Source organism: Xiphophorus hellerii, chromosome 18, assembly GCF_003331165.1.
Source record: "Xiphophorus hellerii strain 12219 chromosome 18, Xiphophorus_hellerii-4.1, whole genome shotgun sequence".
Classification (NCBI taxonomy): Eukaryota; Metazoa; Chordata; class Actinopteri; order Cyprinodontiformes; family Poeciliidae; genus Xiphophorus; species Xiphophorus hellerii.
This window is the reverse complement of record NC_045689.1, coordinates 29,167,269-29,183,809: the sequence shown is the minus strand read 5'-3', so window position 1 is coordinate 29,183,809 and position 16,541 is coordinate 29,167,269. Positions and strand designations below refer to the sequence as shown.

At 41.0% G+C, this 16,541-nt stretch overlaps 1 protein-coding gene across 1 annotated transcript; it reads left to right on the top strand.

The window, feature by feature from the left end:
* The first annotated feature begins 702 nt into the window (after positions 1-702).
* Positions 703-16,503, top strand: wdr81 (WD repeat domain 81). Its single transcript, XM_032545053.1, has 12 exons — positions 703-972; positions 2,670-3,160; positions 3,840-7,360; positions 7,437-7,544; positions 7,629-7,828; positions 8,216-8,397; positions 8,637-8,802; positions 9,788-9,953; positions 10,988-11,800; positions 11,928-12,073; positions 12,244-12,426; positions 14,452-16,503. The coding sequence occupies exons 2-12, from the start codon at positions 2,799-2,801 to the stop codon at positions 14,776-14,778; spliced, it is 6,174 nt and encodes a 2,057-aa protein (XP_032400944.1). The 5' UTR covers positions 703-972; positions 2,670-2,798; the 3' UTR covers positions 14,779-16,503.
* The last annotated feature ends 38 nt before the right edge of the window (positions 16,504-16,541 follow it).

The window sequence follows — 16,541 nt, the reverse complement described above, 5'->3', positions numbered from 1 at the left end:
ATTACTAATGTACTCATTTTCTGCACAACTACATAAACACAAAAAACAAATTATTTGGACTGGCAGTAACCTAATATCCACACTTGTGTTTTGATAAGATAAATATTGGTTTAATCAGTTCAATAATTATGTGTGAGTGTCGGTTAAATATATTCCTTTTTTTTAAAAAAAAAATTGTAAATCAATTTGTGTTACGCCTGACTGTATGAAGAGGGTTCCGTTAATAAAGATTGTTTGAATAATTCACTGTGCTCGTGATACAGCCTGTTTTCCCTTTTTGCTACATCAAATTAATTAATCTGCAATTGTGTTTTATGACTATTGTTATCTGGATTTATGTATTTGTTTATATATTTGTATATGTATTTATTTGTTTATTACTAACAAAATACATTTTGTATATAACATATACAAACTATATATTATTTTGATATCGACAAATATGGCGTCGATATCAAAAATCTTCCCAACTTGGAAAAAGTGCCAGCACGGACTGCTTCCACATGAAGAAGAAGGAGGGGGGGTAAAACTGGATTATACACAAAGAAGCAAACCAACAACAAAAACATAGTATTAAACTAAATTAGATAGGCATGAATAGCTGCTTTTATTTCCTCGGAGCCAGCTGGATGGGGGTCAGTGAGGAGGCTGTTGTCCTGCCTGCTGAAGGGCAGCAGCTGGAGTCACATGAGACGCGGCTGATGCTGTGTCACGTGAGGCGCCGTTTCTGAAACATGGCTCCGACTAGCTCACAGCACAACACTGTCGGCTGACTGCCTCTCGCCCGTCCGTGCGTCTGTTTGCTTGTCCGTACTCACGTCTGGGGGGAAAAACGCTGGAAAATGAAGCAAACGCAGCTGCCCTCTCAGTATGTCTCGGGTTCATAGCGTGACAGAGAGCCGTCATGCGTGAAGCGGGGACGCACCGTTAGCTCGACACCAACTAGCTGTCAACTGCTACAAGTGGCGAGAGGTGAGCTAAGCGTTGAGGAGTTGGCGCTTTTGCTGGTGTCTGTAATTACAGTGGGGTTAACATTTAAAGTGCTTCGTCTGTATTGTTCGCAACGGACTTAATAATGTTATCTTGTAGCTCATTTTGATGTAACGTTAGCCTCTTTGTCTAGCTACGTGTTAGCTAGCTTTACTTCCCTAAAATTCTTCTCAAGACTCATCTAACCTTTCAGCTCGCTGTAGGTGCTTTATTTTAACGTTTACTCTACAATCATTGAGAAATATATCAAGTTTGCACTATTGGTAATTTTTGGTGGGTATTGCCTAGTGGTCAACGCATAAATGTTACTTGAAGTATGCAGTGGTGTTGTGTTAGATGCAGTGAGTAGAACTTTCATTGTGCTAAAGTACCTTCAGGTTTTTCCAGACAAGGCAGTTGTCTTGGAGGCAGTTATTTAAACTCATCTAATTTAGTTTAAATAGATGGGTTGCTAATGAGAAGCTACTGCAGTCATGCAAGACAAGACCTTGGACTTTCAGTTTTATTCGTCTCTTTTATTGGCATCAGATCGCGTTTTAAAGTTGCTTAAATCTAAGAAACGGAAAGTATCTTACCCCACAATTGCAAAGCTTGACCATTTCTCTCCACGGCTAAGTACAAAGACCTTAATACAGATGCATGTCAATAGGCTAAAATACCACCAATATCAGCTATTTTATTCTAAAAGTAAAGATACATTATCTAGATTTATTAAACAGAGTGATTAACTTCAAATTTATTTCAGTTACTTTTGATGTGGTGGCTTAAGCTGAAATTAGAATGCTAAGATGAATAAAAAAAAATATTTTCAAAACAGAAATGCTAGCCTGCTCAAAAATATATAATGAACTCAATTTTTGGTTGGGGATCCTTTTTTGGATAAATGATTACATCAGTGCAGCATGGCATGGAAACCATCCGCCTTTGTCTCTGCTGAGGTGGGAACGAAAACCCAGGTTGCTTTAATAGTGACCTTCAGGTCATTTATTTTTATTGAGTCTGGTGTCTTGTCGTCTTCCTCTTGATATTTGATATCACATTGATTCTCAGTAGGTTTACATTAGGAAAGCTTTCTGTTCGGTCAAACACAATGATACAGTTCTCATTCAAAGAAAGCACTTCTTCCTTTGGCAGTCTGGACAGGTGCCAAGTCGTGCTAAAAAATAATCCCTGCAATTTTTCTCAGCAGATGGAAGTATTAACTACTCTAAATTATGCTGGTATCCATCTGTGTTAACAATGTATACAACACCAGTAGGTGGGGTTTGATTTCCAAGTCAAATACAAAAGTTAGCTTAATCTAAAAAGAAGAAATTGGACCACTGATCAATAGTCTACCAATTTTTCCTTAACCCTAATAAGACTTTCTTTGGAAGTGGGTTAACAGAGGAAGTACAAAATTATGTAGCCTAATCCCTAGATATGTCATATAACTATATCTTTTTATAAAATTTTTGTCCCACACTTTTCTTCCACTCGACTTCCCATTAATATTCTTGGATGCTCTTTGGATGCTGGATACTGCTTTTCCAAGAAAGACCTGATTAAAGAGCTCACATTTTAGAGTATCTGTATGTTGTCAAAGTTAATTCTAAGGTACTTTTACTGATCTTTAAAGTCATCAGTGGTACCTGTTTCATATATTTACCGTATTTCTCTTTTGTCTGCCATTTCTGCAGGGGTAAAAGGAGACCGGCTCGGCTCTAAAAGCTTTCTCCATGGAGCTCTGAATACTGTAACTAGTGGGAGAAACTGTGGTGACGTCACTGGTGAGAGTGCAACTGCTAACCAGCATTTAAGGACTCACCATGGATGGGCTGATGCAGGCAGTGGAGCGAGACTTGGGAGTTGACCGGCGGCAGCAGGGCCAGGGGCCCCGTCCTGGAGAGCTCGTAGCCTTGGTTCCTACGCGCTGGGTGATGGGCCTCAGGGAGAAGAGGGTCTTGCGCTGTGCTCGCTTTGAAAGCAGCAGCGCGGCAGAAATCTCCACACATCTCTGGTCTTCACAGACAAAGCTGCCACCTGGCTGGACACGAGTGTGCATTCAGGGTCTGAGGAAAAGTAAGCTGAGCTACAGATTGGCCAGGGATCCGTGCCATCGTGAAATGGAACTGCTTTCGCAGAACTCGTATGTTAAAACCATGCAGAGTGTGTCACAGCATAATGTCAGGTACAGTAAAAACTCATCTCTGCTTCAGTGTTCGAACTAAGCTAAATTAATGAAAGGTTTGTGATCCAAGGATAATTTTCTAATAAATATATTAGTACGTTTTAAAGTGCTTTTAGTAGCCTACTTAATTTAACCAGGAAAGAAGTAATTTTGTATTTTAAATACATTTCTAAATATTAAATATATCACATGTTAATAAAAATATCACATGTTAGGTATCTAAATTAGAAATACTTTGCAAATTGGAAGTTTTCATTTATGAATGTGTTGAATTTCATGTTACTAGCCCCTTTCCAACTTGCAAAGAAACCACACATTTATAGCTATAAATATATGACCATTATTGTTTATTCGTATATACTTGGTTTATAAGATGCACCACTAATGAAGCTATGATATGGTCATTAAACATTTGTGAAAGCTTCTGACCTGCAATAATGTCTTTTAGCGTACTTGTTAACTCAGGTTTCATATATTTTGTTAATCGTGTTCTTTAAATGTTTTCCTACAGTCAAGGGCATGATTACTTAAAGACAGTTTTAATGATATATGCAGTGATCTTTTTCTGTGGAAATGTACAAAAGTTGTAAATTAAATATCTTCATGGAGTAATACGCAGTTACAAGACAAGGTTTTTATTGACTTTCTGGCCTTTTCTCTATTTTTTCTTTTCCTCCAGAAATCTGTGGCGAGAAGCTCATTACAAACTTGTGCAAGCATATACTGGCCCCAGTGAGCAAATGCATATTACCGCTGTAGATGCAGTACGCCATGCACTGGAGAAGCTCTTCAATTTGACATTTATTTCACCAGACAAAGGTTCACCTTCCCTCTCTCCAGCCAGAGAGAAGGAAAAAGACATCTTTTTGCCACCCAGCTCATCCTGCTTTTCAAAGTCCCAGTCAGACAATCTTTGCCCTAATGTCCTGCCTGCAGAATGTTTGCTGGAGACGGCAGAAATGATGTATGTGATTCTACCGTACACTCAATATTCACTTCACGACATTGTGTCCTTCAGCCCAGCAAAGCTTGCCAACAGTCATGCCAAAGTCTTGTTTATCATCTACCAGGTTCTAGTAGCTATGCAGGCATGCCATACAGCAGGCCTTTCTTGTGGAGAGCTGTCTCTTCAGGACATAGCAGTCGATGAGCAACTCTGCAGCCATCTCAAACTCAACCTTACTCATTATGAGGACCTGGGATCAGAAGAGGCAGACAGGGATGATGGTGTAAGCCAAGAACCAAAAAATGCCCTGCCAACAGGAATTAAGTGTTTGAGCCAAGAGAACAATAGACTGTGTAAGGACTGCTTTGATGAGCTGAAGGCACTGGTTCTGGATTGGGTTCATGGACGAGTCAGTAACTTCCATTACTTGATGGAGTTGAACAGGTTGGCTGGACGGCGGGAAGGGGATCCTAACTATCACCCAGTGCTGCCTTGGGTCGTGGATTTTACTGTCCCTTTTGGAAAATTTCGGGACCTCAGGAGGTCAAAATTCAGGCTCAACAAGGGGGACAAGCAGCTGGACTTCACATATGAGATGACCAAAGAGGCATTGGCAGCTGCAACGGGTAATGGAATTGGGGTAGGTGGAGATCTCAGTGTCGGTGTTGGAGGTGCTGCACAGTCCGAGCACCTGCATGTGCCTCATCACATATCTGATGTGCTGTCAGATATTACCTACTATGTCTACAAAGCCAGACAGACTCCCAAGTCAGTGCTTTGTAGCCATGTTAGGTCACAGTGGGAGCCCAATGAATACCCAGCGACTATGGAGCGCATGCAGAGCTGGACTCCTGATGAATGCATTCCAGAATTTTACACAGATCCTTCCATTTTCAGCTCAATCCACCCAGACATGCCCGATCTGGATGTGCCTTCTTGGTGCAAGTCATGTGAAGAGTTTATTGAGGTACATCGGGACCTTCTGGAGAGCAGAGATGTCTCCCAGCATTTGCATCACTGGATAGATCTCACGTTTGGTTATAAGCTGTCAGGTAAAGAAGCTATCAAGGCCAAGAATGTGTGCCTGCACCTTGTGGACAACCACACAAATCTGACTACCTATGGTGTAGTTCAGCTATTTGACCAGCCCCACCCACCGCGCTTATCTGCTTCCCAATATGCCCCAGCAGAACCTCCTATTCTTGGCCTTGCTGCTCTTAATGTGCCTTCCTTACACATCCCTTCTGTTGACGCCGTTGTTGACACTTTGGATGGAATGATACCAGAATCCAAAGGGTGCGAGTCCTCTGGTTGGACCACGGTAGATAAGGATGATGATCTTGAACAAGGTACAGAAGCTATAGACTCATTAGCTTCCACTGGCTCATCCACCTCTATATCTTGCCCTGTCAATCTGCCAACTATCAGTGCAGGTGGAGGTAAAATTAGCGGCGAGCGCACAGCACATGCATCTCAGTCTCCAAGTCCACTGACAAATGATTTCTCAAGTGGCATACCTCCTGCTTTAAGAAGTGCAGTGTTACAAAAAGGTGGCCCAATGAACAAAAAACATGGAGAAAACGTTGTTACTACCAACACAGAAGAAGTTAAAATCATTCTACCTGAAGGTTTCATCCCGTTGCAACCATTAGAAGAACTGGAGAAGTTAAATAACTTCTTGGTAAAAAGTATTCATGCTGAAATTTTGCATCCTTCAAAATCTTCTTGCCCAAGAAGAGAGGGTTTGAAAACTGAACCTGGACCTTCTATCACCAACCTCTTCCAAAGAGATGTGCAGGCACTCGGTGTTTTCACGGCAGAGATATTCTATGCCGCCAAACTTAGAGGCCTGAAAGCAGACACTCCACTCAGACAGCGTTTCCAGGCTGTCATCAAGCTGTGCTCTGCAAACCTCCGCGATGTGCCTCTGTCTTTACACCATGCTCTTGAGTCCTTGTTGCTCTTAGAAAAGCATGCTAAAGTAGCACACAGAGAAGAACCAGTTTGCCCAGAGCCTCTTCTTTTCAATTATGACCCTATCTACGATGGCCTCCCTCCTCCAAGCCCTCATCAGTTGTTGAATTCCATCATTAGTCCCTTTCCCTTCCCTTCCTATTTTGCTGCACTTCACGATTTTATCTTCTCCTACCATGGCAAGATGGGTACTATGTGTAGCCTTCAGGGAAGAGACATTGTCTTCCACCTGTGGCAGCAGCTTGAAGCACTGTTGCGGACTAACATCACTGCTGAAGGTCTTGAGATTCTCTTGCCCTTCATTTTAGCCCTCATGCTAGAGGAATCCACTGCGGTCTATGCTGCTTGGTACCTTTTTGAGCCCATCTCTACAGTCCTAGGTCCCAGAAATGCAAACAAGTACTTACTAAAGCCGCTGATCAACGTTTATGAAAACCCCCACTGTCTCAAAGGACGTTTCTATCTCTACACTGACTGTTTTGTCCTTCAACTGATTATGAGGCTTGGTCTCCAGGCCTTCCTCTCAAGCCTACTCCCACATGTGCTGCAAGTTCTAACTGGCTTCGAAAGCTCGGGCACTGGTGGAGAAGGTTTTAAAGGACTGAGAACTGGCATCTGTAACCTCGGAGAGGAGGAGGAAGAGGATTTCCAGGATAGCAAAGCGCGGCCATCATCTGCGTCTGTCGGTGGCAACATGGGCAGTAACAGTGGGGTGAGTGGAGGAGTTGGGCTGGTCGGAGACACCGGACTAGTTGACTACTCCTCTGGCATCAGTCTCAATGACCAAGTGTTTCTTTCAGAAGCTGAGGACTTTCAGAATGAATTTTATGTCAACAGTGGAGACGGTGTTGGTGGTGGGAAGCATCAAAACCAGAACTCTGCAAGCAAGGATCAAGATCAGGAATCTTTAAGTGTGGGGAAATTAAGTGACAAAAGCAGCACAAGTGAGCTCTCTCTGGGTGATGATTCCATGCGGGACAGAGCCAGTCTGAAATCTGCAGACAGCAGCCAGGATCTGAAACATGCTAGTGAGGGAGAGGAAATTGGAGAGTTAGAGGAAGAAGAGCTAGCCAGCAATGGGAAGGAGGACATGGGTCACGCAGCTTCCCTCAATCTTGACCTCACAGATTCAGGTTCCACTCTCACAACTCTTCAAGGAGAGATTAACGGGATGAGACTTGATGAGACTGACAAAGGAATTGTAGATGATCAGGAGGAAGAGGAAGACGACAGAGATCCATCAGAGGAGTCCGAGGAGAAAGAGCAAAAGATTCTTTTAGGTGAGCAAGCTGTTCTTAGCTTCTATTTTTTTAATCGCTGTGTAACTTTTAATGTTTTAATCGTGTTGCTTCACAGATACAGTCTGCAAAACGGTTCGATGGCTATCAGCAAAACTCGGACCAACAGTGACGTCTCGATATGTTGCCAGAAATTTACTGAGACTGCTTACAAACTGTTACATTGGTGTGTGAATTCATCATATCAATCGTATTTGCTGCCTTATTTCAATATCAACATTGTTTTACATCAACTACTATTTCTTTATAGGACCTGAAAACCACCAGTTTGTTTCCCCTCCATCTGTGGAAAGCCTGCTGGAGAGTGTGGGAATGGGCAGTGTGTATGAGAAAAAGCCTGTTGTTGGTGATCAAACAGCAGGCCCTGTTTTAGACTGTCTCATTTACATAGCTCAACTCTATGGAGAACCTGTTCTCACCTACCAGTACTTGCCTTACATAGGATATCTGGTAAGACTTTAAATATATATATATATATCTAATATATAAATATATAGGCTATATACAGTACAGACCAAAAGTTTGGACACACCTTCTCATTGAATTCAATGAGAAGGTGTGTCCAAACTTTTAGTCTGTACTGTATATACTGGAATCTTTGTTTTTAGAGTACCCAAATATTACATTTACTGGTACATGATATTTTGTTTATTCCATTAGTTTATTTAACAGAATATTTGTCCCATGTATAGTATAAAGTAAATGTTATGTCAGTTACTGTTTTGGTATGAAAAAAAAAAATCTGAGGTTTTATTTTTAGGAAATATTGCCCAGGCTTAAGCTAAAGTTATTCTAAAAAGGAGCCAAAAAGGCTTATGCTTCTCAAATGTTTTCCAGGTGTCTCCACCATCTTCGCAGCGTCTTAACACACGTAAGGAAGCAAGTCTGCTCGGCGCCGTAGCACTTACCCAGAAGATCATTGTCTTTCTCTCGGATACCACGCTAATGGACATGCTTATGAAAATCAATCAGGATGTGCTCCTTCCACTTCTAGATCTGATTACTACGCCGCGAATGGGGTAAAGCACAACACACATACATTGTGGATCAAGAAGTTTTCAGACTACAGTTTCAGACATTAAACAGCAAAAATATCCCAAATACAGTTTATCTTTGTCTTTTGCTCCTAAAAAATGTCAGTCTGTTCAAGTTTAAGGACAATTTTGTTGTGGTTGGACTGAACAGTATAGGATCAGAAACCATGAGATATAGATATCAGTCATCCTCTGATCGATTCTTTCACTTCTGTATTGTGCAGGTTCCCCAGCGGGGTACAAACCCGCATTGCTGTCTGTCTCAAGACGCTGAGCCTAATGGCTCTCATCTGTCTGCGCATTGGGAGGGAGATGGTGCAACAGCACATGGCTGACACTTTGCGTCGCTTCTTTGCTGTTTTCTCTCTGATGCATTCTCTCCAGCCCCAGGTACAGCTGCACTGCAACCATTCATGACAACAATTTTATGGAAGCTTCAGACTCCAGAAGCCCTTAAATAAGTCGAATTATATCTCAACTCCCTTTGTAAGTGTATGTTGCAAAAGTTTTCATACTCCATGAACATTCAGACTTTTGGTCAGAACTTGATGTGATCACATCATGGTAGTGTCAGAAGAACATGGTACATGTTTGTGGAAATAAAATTTTACAATTGGAAATCTGGTCTCCTATTGTATTCACCGCTCTTCATGCCAATACCCTAAAACGAAATTCTGTGGAACCAATTGCTTCAAATGTTGACTAAAGAAGATAAGTGATAAAACATAATCTGGGATTAACACTGTGGAGAAATGTATAGATTGGTTATAAAATCATATTAAAAGCTATGAACTTGTTATGAAGGGCTAATCAATCTGTCTAGTTCTAGCCCAATCAGAAAACTAGCAAGACATTGATGTCTGTATTTAACTAACTAGTCAGACAAAGGCAGTGATAATCAGAGAAGCAGCCAACTACAGTAGCTCTTGAGATATACGCAGCTCACATTGGAAAAGACTGGTTTTAATACAAGTAGATGCTAAGAAAACTTGTTGGAAGCTGTAGAGGACTAGAAACCAAGATGGAGAACGAACATAAATGCACCAGATTCTTTTTGTGTGGGAAACAAATTGAAAACCACAAATCATTTTGCTTCTCCACAATCGTTTTGTTTTGGTCCACCACATAAAATTGTAGTAATTTTGTGGTTGTAATGAGATAAAATGTGAAAATGGGTCTGAATACTTTTGCAACAACCAACAAATGTCTAGTTTTCAATAAGTATAGACTTAATATAAAAGTTTAACCAGAAAGAAAAAGAGAATTTCAGACATGCTTTTACTCTTTTTTTTTTCTTTCTTTTTTCTTTTTTAAATGAAAATAAAACTAAATTGACTCCAAGTAGAGTGACACCATTGTCTCTTTACCTCTGCAGCTAAATCATGCCCCGCGGAAAGTTGTGGGAGAAGTAACACTGGTGGATGTTTGTACACCCGAGGGGTCAAATGTAACGTACGAGATGGGAGTCTTGGAGGAGCTGCAGACCGTATTTAACTCTGAGATGGCCTATGCCTCCTACATCCCCTTCTACTGTCTCATAGGTAACGTTTTCCTCATCATTTGACAAAACGCATTCCTCAGTTGAAAATGGAATAGAAAAAAGGGTATTTGTTAAAGTTGTATGTTAAATATAGAGATGAAAGGGTATTGATACTAATTTCTAGTTTTTGTGGAGGTCTGACTTGCCGATTTTGACATTGAGAAAATTTAATATACAGGAGAAAAAAAATTGCTGCTAGTTCTTTAGTAGAGGTAGACGTTTTGTCTTTCAAAAGAACATTAAGGATTTAAAACATTCTTCCTATATATGCATAATCAAAAATGTGATTAAGTACTCACACCCAATCTCATTTTGATTAGATGATGATAAAAAAAAGTGAGAGGTTGGAGTTCTCTCTAATTTATTTTAGGGATAGGGGGAAAAAGTACTGAATAATGGGTATTTTACCTTCTGTACACCAAGTAAAGCTAAAACTGTCCAAATGATTAGTGGGTCTTTAAAGCAGCATATAATGTAAGATCAACTTTTTTAAAACTTCATGTCCTCTTACAGTGTTATTCCTTCATCAAAAATATACCTGGAGGGTTGTTTTGATTCTTTCATGTATGTTTGAGAAACCCTTTAATCTCTCGTGGCAACCATTAGGGGCTTCCATGAAGCTCTGCCTATTTCCACAAAGCTCCTCCTTGGAGCTTCCACATCACAGAGGACCCCTCCCCCCAAACTCCCTCTCTCAGCTACTCAGACTAGCAGCAGCAGCAATTAGCAAACTCCTGGTGGAACTGCGAGTCCGCTGAGCTCATCATACGAACTACTTCTCAGTCCAACACTCATAAGAACGGTTGTGAACTGCATAATGAGAAGCACTGAAGAGGGAGTGTCGGAAAGAGTAAAATTGTAGTCAAATTACGAAGTCGTCATGTTTGATATATACTGCATTTTATAACAACTGAAGTGAACATTGTTACTTGATTGTAAAAATGGTGCAATGTGCCTGGATAATACATAATATTTGTTCTTTAAATGAATAGGTTCTCCGGTGGTGCAACTCATTGTTCTGTATGCTGTCAACAGGTGACTTTGCCATTCGGAAACTGGTCCCAAATCATGAACTCGTCTGGCAACTGGCCCAGTCCTATCATCAGAGTTTGAGCCAGGGGACCTCGGAGACCAGCCTCAGCTCGTCCCCCCGGCTGGAGCCAACCTCTTCCTCTGGCCTTGGCAGACAAGTTGGCTGTAACCCATTCCCCGCCCCCGCACACAGCTCCACCGTGCAGGGAGACTCCCTCCCCGAGTCGGGCACGTTTGGAAGCCACCTGGTGGGGAACCGCATCCAAGTGTCCCACGACAACGAATTCGACGGCAACGCCAACCACAGTCTGGCCAGCTCTTGGGGACGCACCGGCCACACGACTCCCATCATCACCACCGCCGCCACGTTTTCCGCTCCTTCAACAGGTGCGTCCTCCTCTTCCGCCTGGATAACGGGCCTCTCCCCGGAGGACAGCGCCCTAAAGCAAGAGCTCCCCCGTAGCACCCGCTCTCTACAGGGCAACTGGTTGGCCTACTGGCAGTATGAGATCGGTATTAACCAGCAAGATTCCCATTTCCACTTTCACCAAATCAGACTGCAGAGCTTCTTAGGCCATTCAGGGACCGTGAAATGTCTGTCGCCGCTGTTGGGAGAGGATTTCTTCCTGTCCGGGAGCAAAGACAAAACCGTGAAGCTTTGGCCCCTTTATAACTATGGCGACGGGACTCAGGAGGTGGATCCCAGGCAGACGTACAGCGAGCATCGGAAGTCTGTGTTCTACGTGGGTCAGCTGGAGACATCACAGGAAGTCGTTAGCTGTGATGGCACTGTCCATGTGTGGGACCAGTATACAGGTGCAGAAACTTTATGCGATTCATTTCGGCTTGTGACTAAATTGTTCTTGGGACTTTGCACTTTTTTGCTTGCCTGTTTTATTTCAGTGTATTTACTTTTTCCTTTTTTTTGTATTCTCTCCCTTAGGCAAGCCAATCCGTTTGTATGAAGCCGTGGACGGGAAGAATCCAATTACAGCCGTCACCACAATGCCAGCTCCACACTGCAGCGTTGTGTTTGGCAGTGCGGATTCTGTTCTCCGCTTCATTGATCCTCGAAAGCCTGGATTGCAGGTAGCAATTTCACTTGGAGAGCTCGTTCTCTCGAGACCCGAGTCGCTCACCGCCCAGCGGCTATTAATCATCGCCGCACCTTTCGAAAGAGCGGGCTTTTTTTTTGCGCTTCTTCACGACTGAGTTATTCGAGTGCCAAAAGTGACAAATCTTCTCCTGTGTCTCTGCAGCATGAATTTCGGTTGGCGTACAACAACATCAGCGCCGGGCTCATCCGCTACCTGGCAGTCAGCCCCTCAGGACGCACGGTAGCGGCGGGATTCTCCTCAGGATTCATTGTTCTGCTCGACGCCCGCACAGGCCTCATACTGAAGGGCTGGCCAGCTCATGAAGGAGATATTCTCCAAATGAAGGTAAACCTTCCTGTGTAGATTTGCATTGCTGACAATATGGTTTCATCTGGATTATTCTTTGTATTGCTAGCAATTTCAAGGTACATGAGTAAAACAAAAAGACTCCAGATAATAGAATTCATACAAATTCTCACATACTGATAAATATTGAAATATAAATAGTTAGTAAAGTGCAGTGTGACATTTTGCCTAAAACACCTTCTTTATTATTAAATTTGTTTTTTATTATTATTATTATTATTATTATTATAAACAGTATGAATGTGTATCCTTAAAAAGCCTTAAATGCATAAATAAAAAATTAAGGCCATAAAATGTATTAAATTTAGTCTTAAATTTTTATTATTTTTCTTGTGTATTCTTGTACATGATTTTTTTTCCGAGCAGGATTTTTCAAATTTTATTTTACCAATTAAGACGATTGAGTGCAAACTCATTTTCAACAACTCTGTTTAAAAAAAAACATTAAAACATAATGCAGCACAATATCATACAGTAGAAAGCAAATGCACACATACTAATACAGGAGAAAACAAAAGATATTCTAAACCAAAGATAGGGGGAAAAAATACAACCATACTCATAATGATTAAATGTACTATATACACATAAGTCAACAGTTTTTAAAAGCATGTCCATTGGTCAAATACAATGTTTTTTACTGAGTTGGTAACACTTTTCTGCAAAATTTGGACATCTTCACTGATTTCTGTGACTCGTGGTGGTTGAAGCTGCTGCTATCGAGCTGCTAATAATATACACTTGGTAGCTAGCTAGCTTGTTTTGCGTCTGTTGTGGTGGGTAAGTGTAACTGTATCGCCAGTTGGCTGCACAACGTTCATTTTTGCCACAGACTTTCTTCTCTTGTCAAACCATAAGAGACTAGGCGTATTATGTGGAGAGAAAAAAAAACTACTTTTAGGCTTGGCACTATGGAGGTTCAGGCTGTAGAGAACCAGTGTGAGAAGGCTGCACAAATGTCTACACCCCAGACATTTCATAATTCTTGCTTGTTTGTAATTTAGCAGAATCCCCCAATCTTCCCCTATGATTATTATTTTTAATCTTAAATTTCATTCAAGGTAGTATTAAAAAGTCTTATATTTGATTTGATGAAACCAGCAGATATAGTGATAAAGGTTGCTCAACCGTATGCATCCTGTACGCATCGTCCATATTGTCGGAATGGCAGTGTTGGCCTCTCATGCACAGATCACAAATTAAACCAAAACACGTTTTTAAATCTTATCTAATTATTTACTTGTAGACAGGCATGATGTATTTTTGTTCTGCCCTTATTTAATATTTCAATAATTTCATCAAATACGGTGGTTTTTTGATATTAATGTTTGAAAATATAACAGTTATTTATTGTGATTCTACCTCTATTTTGTACGATTTTACTCATGGTAAGAAGAAAGTACACCCCCGTCAATTCTAACGTATTAACTCATAAATAATTTCTATTCTTTACCAGTTTCCAAAATCATTTCATAATGATTGGCTCTAAATAAAAAACGTAGTTCAAATTGCTCTAAAATACCTGTATAGGTTATTGATATACTCCTTATAAGCTCAACCTAAAAGGTTAGGCTTTTGTTACGACTATTAGAACATATATCAGACCAAGTTTCTTTTATTTTCATCGTCTTAGTGTAGTGTGTCAGAGATGATGAAAGTTGTACCCAGCAGATATGCTGTCAACAGACCGCAAACTTTATTTAACCCCAAATTGGGTCAAGGATTGTATTTCTAGTTTTAAAGGTACAAGTTTAGGCAAATATGGACATAAGTTACTCATTAGAAAGAACACACCGATGGCTCACAAGCACATTGAAATTACTCAGATGTTTATGTTTTTCGCAGGGAAGTTTTTGACTGACCTAGCTAAATAAAGTCTTTATTTTCAAATTCCTTTCAACAAAACCACTTAACTTAGTGAGCTTTGAGCTGTAAACGTCTGTGGAGCAGCTTTGCTGTTGCGGGCCAATTATTTCACTTGCTTTCTCGTCTTTTGTTTTTCAGGCAGCAGAGGGCAACCTGGTGATCAGCTCCTCCACCGACTACACCCTGAGCGTGTGGAAGGATCTGGAAAACAAGCCGCTGCGCCAGTACAAGTCGCAGTCCGACCACATCCACGCCTTCGACCTGTACGGCTCGCAGGTCGTCACCGGAACGGTGGCCAGCAAGATCGGGGTGTACTCCATGGCCGACATCTCCCTGAGCCCCGTGAGCAGCACAAAGCTGAGCACGGAGAACTTCCGCGGCACCCTGACCAGCCTGGCTGTGCTGCCCACCAAGAGGCTGCTGCTGCTCGGCTCCGACAACGGCGCCATCAGGCTGTTAGCTTAAAACCGTAGCCTGTAGCTGCACTAAACACTCTTTCCACTGGTATTTACTGTGTCTTTTTAATAGAGGAGCGGCGGTCTGAGGCAGAGCTCCCCCCCCCCCTTTTGAACTCATAGGGAGATGAAATACTTGGATTGGGTTTAAAATGCTTTCTTTAGCATCTGCAGAATCATGCTAATCTGCCTACTTGCACAGAATTTATTGAGCCGACGGTGCGCCACGCCGTCGAGATTCATCATGCACACCGAAATCTATTCCCTCTCTCTGTGGATGAGTACTATTTAATAGTAGACCCTTGTCTTGACTAGGTCATTTGTTTTTGTTTGTTTTTTTGTTGTTCTTTTTACCCAGGTCAGCTATTGAAAAAAATAAATAAATAAATTGGAACAGATGCTCAGGAAGGTCTCACGGAGAGTTTACACTTTTCCGAAGAAAACCAAAAATTCATCGTCCTCACCTACCGTTTTCCTCAACGATAACGAGTCAATTCAAATGCACTGATTAAAACTATGCAGTATTTGTAGAGCAAGTGATTTCTGTTTTTGCGACTCCCATGTTTGTTTGTTTTTTCTTTTAAAGACCTGTTTTCATAGCTCTTTGGGTGTACGTGTAGGTGTGTGTGTGTGTGTGTGTGTGTGTGTACATCCTGAATAATAAACGTACACTTGCCGCTGTGATGACCGTGTTGGTGTGCCTGATCAGAGAGGAGGGCAGCGGTGGGGGACAAAATGTTAGAAACACAGCCTTGAAATCTACTGCACAATTAAGGCCTGAATTTTAACATTTTTAGAGTCTCACTCTGATTTTTTTTTTTCTTTTTTAAGCTCAATGTTTTTATTCAGCAAATGGATTACTTGAAATTTCTTCAGGATTATGAAGACCATGTTTTAACCCCTGTAGCGACATTATGTGGTACACGGGTGTGTGTGTGTAGATGCTGATTTTGCTCGGCATACCAGTTTGTTAAAAACTCACCACATTTTTCTCTTTTTTTCTTCTTCTTAGTTTTCAACTTTCAAAACCTGATATACAGTGCCTTGCAAAAGTATTTGCTCCTCTTGAGCTTTTCCAAAATCGTCGTGTCCAACCAGATACTTCTATGCGTTTTTTAGGAGTTTAATGTGATTGATCAACCCAAAGTAATTCATAGGTGTTTAATATAGGTTATATACTGTATATATCACTTTACGACTTTTGGTTTACGTCTTCCCATTTCCTAAGAGTTGTTAAAAATGAATTATTTCCCCCCTCCAATTATAACCTGCTTTATGTTGATCTGTCTTATAAAATCCTAAGACAGTACAATACAGTGTCTGGTTGTAACCTCACAATATGTAAAACTCAAGAGGTATAAATAGATTTCTAAGGCACTGTAGGAACAGTCAATGCCAAGAGACCCTTTTTATATAACTAAAGAAATATTATGGAATAAAGGTGTCCGATGAATATATATATATATATACATCCATATAAATGTTTGTGTCCAAAAATGTAGTTTAACTTTCCAGTTTTGAAAGCGAAGTAGCATAAATCTATAAAAGCTCTGCACTTTGTATAACTCTAGAGCTTTCATGTTGCAACACGGTTTTTTTTTTAATTACTTGCCTAAAGATCAAATTGTTCTGATAACATATGCTATAACTTTTGGAGCAGAATTTAAAGCAAAAATAAGAGTTGGTGACATTAATTTATTAACTTGTTTAATAAAAACTTGCCTCCATCTTTTCATTGTGTTTCAGGTCTTTTTGTGCGACTCATCACGATTC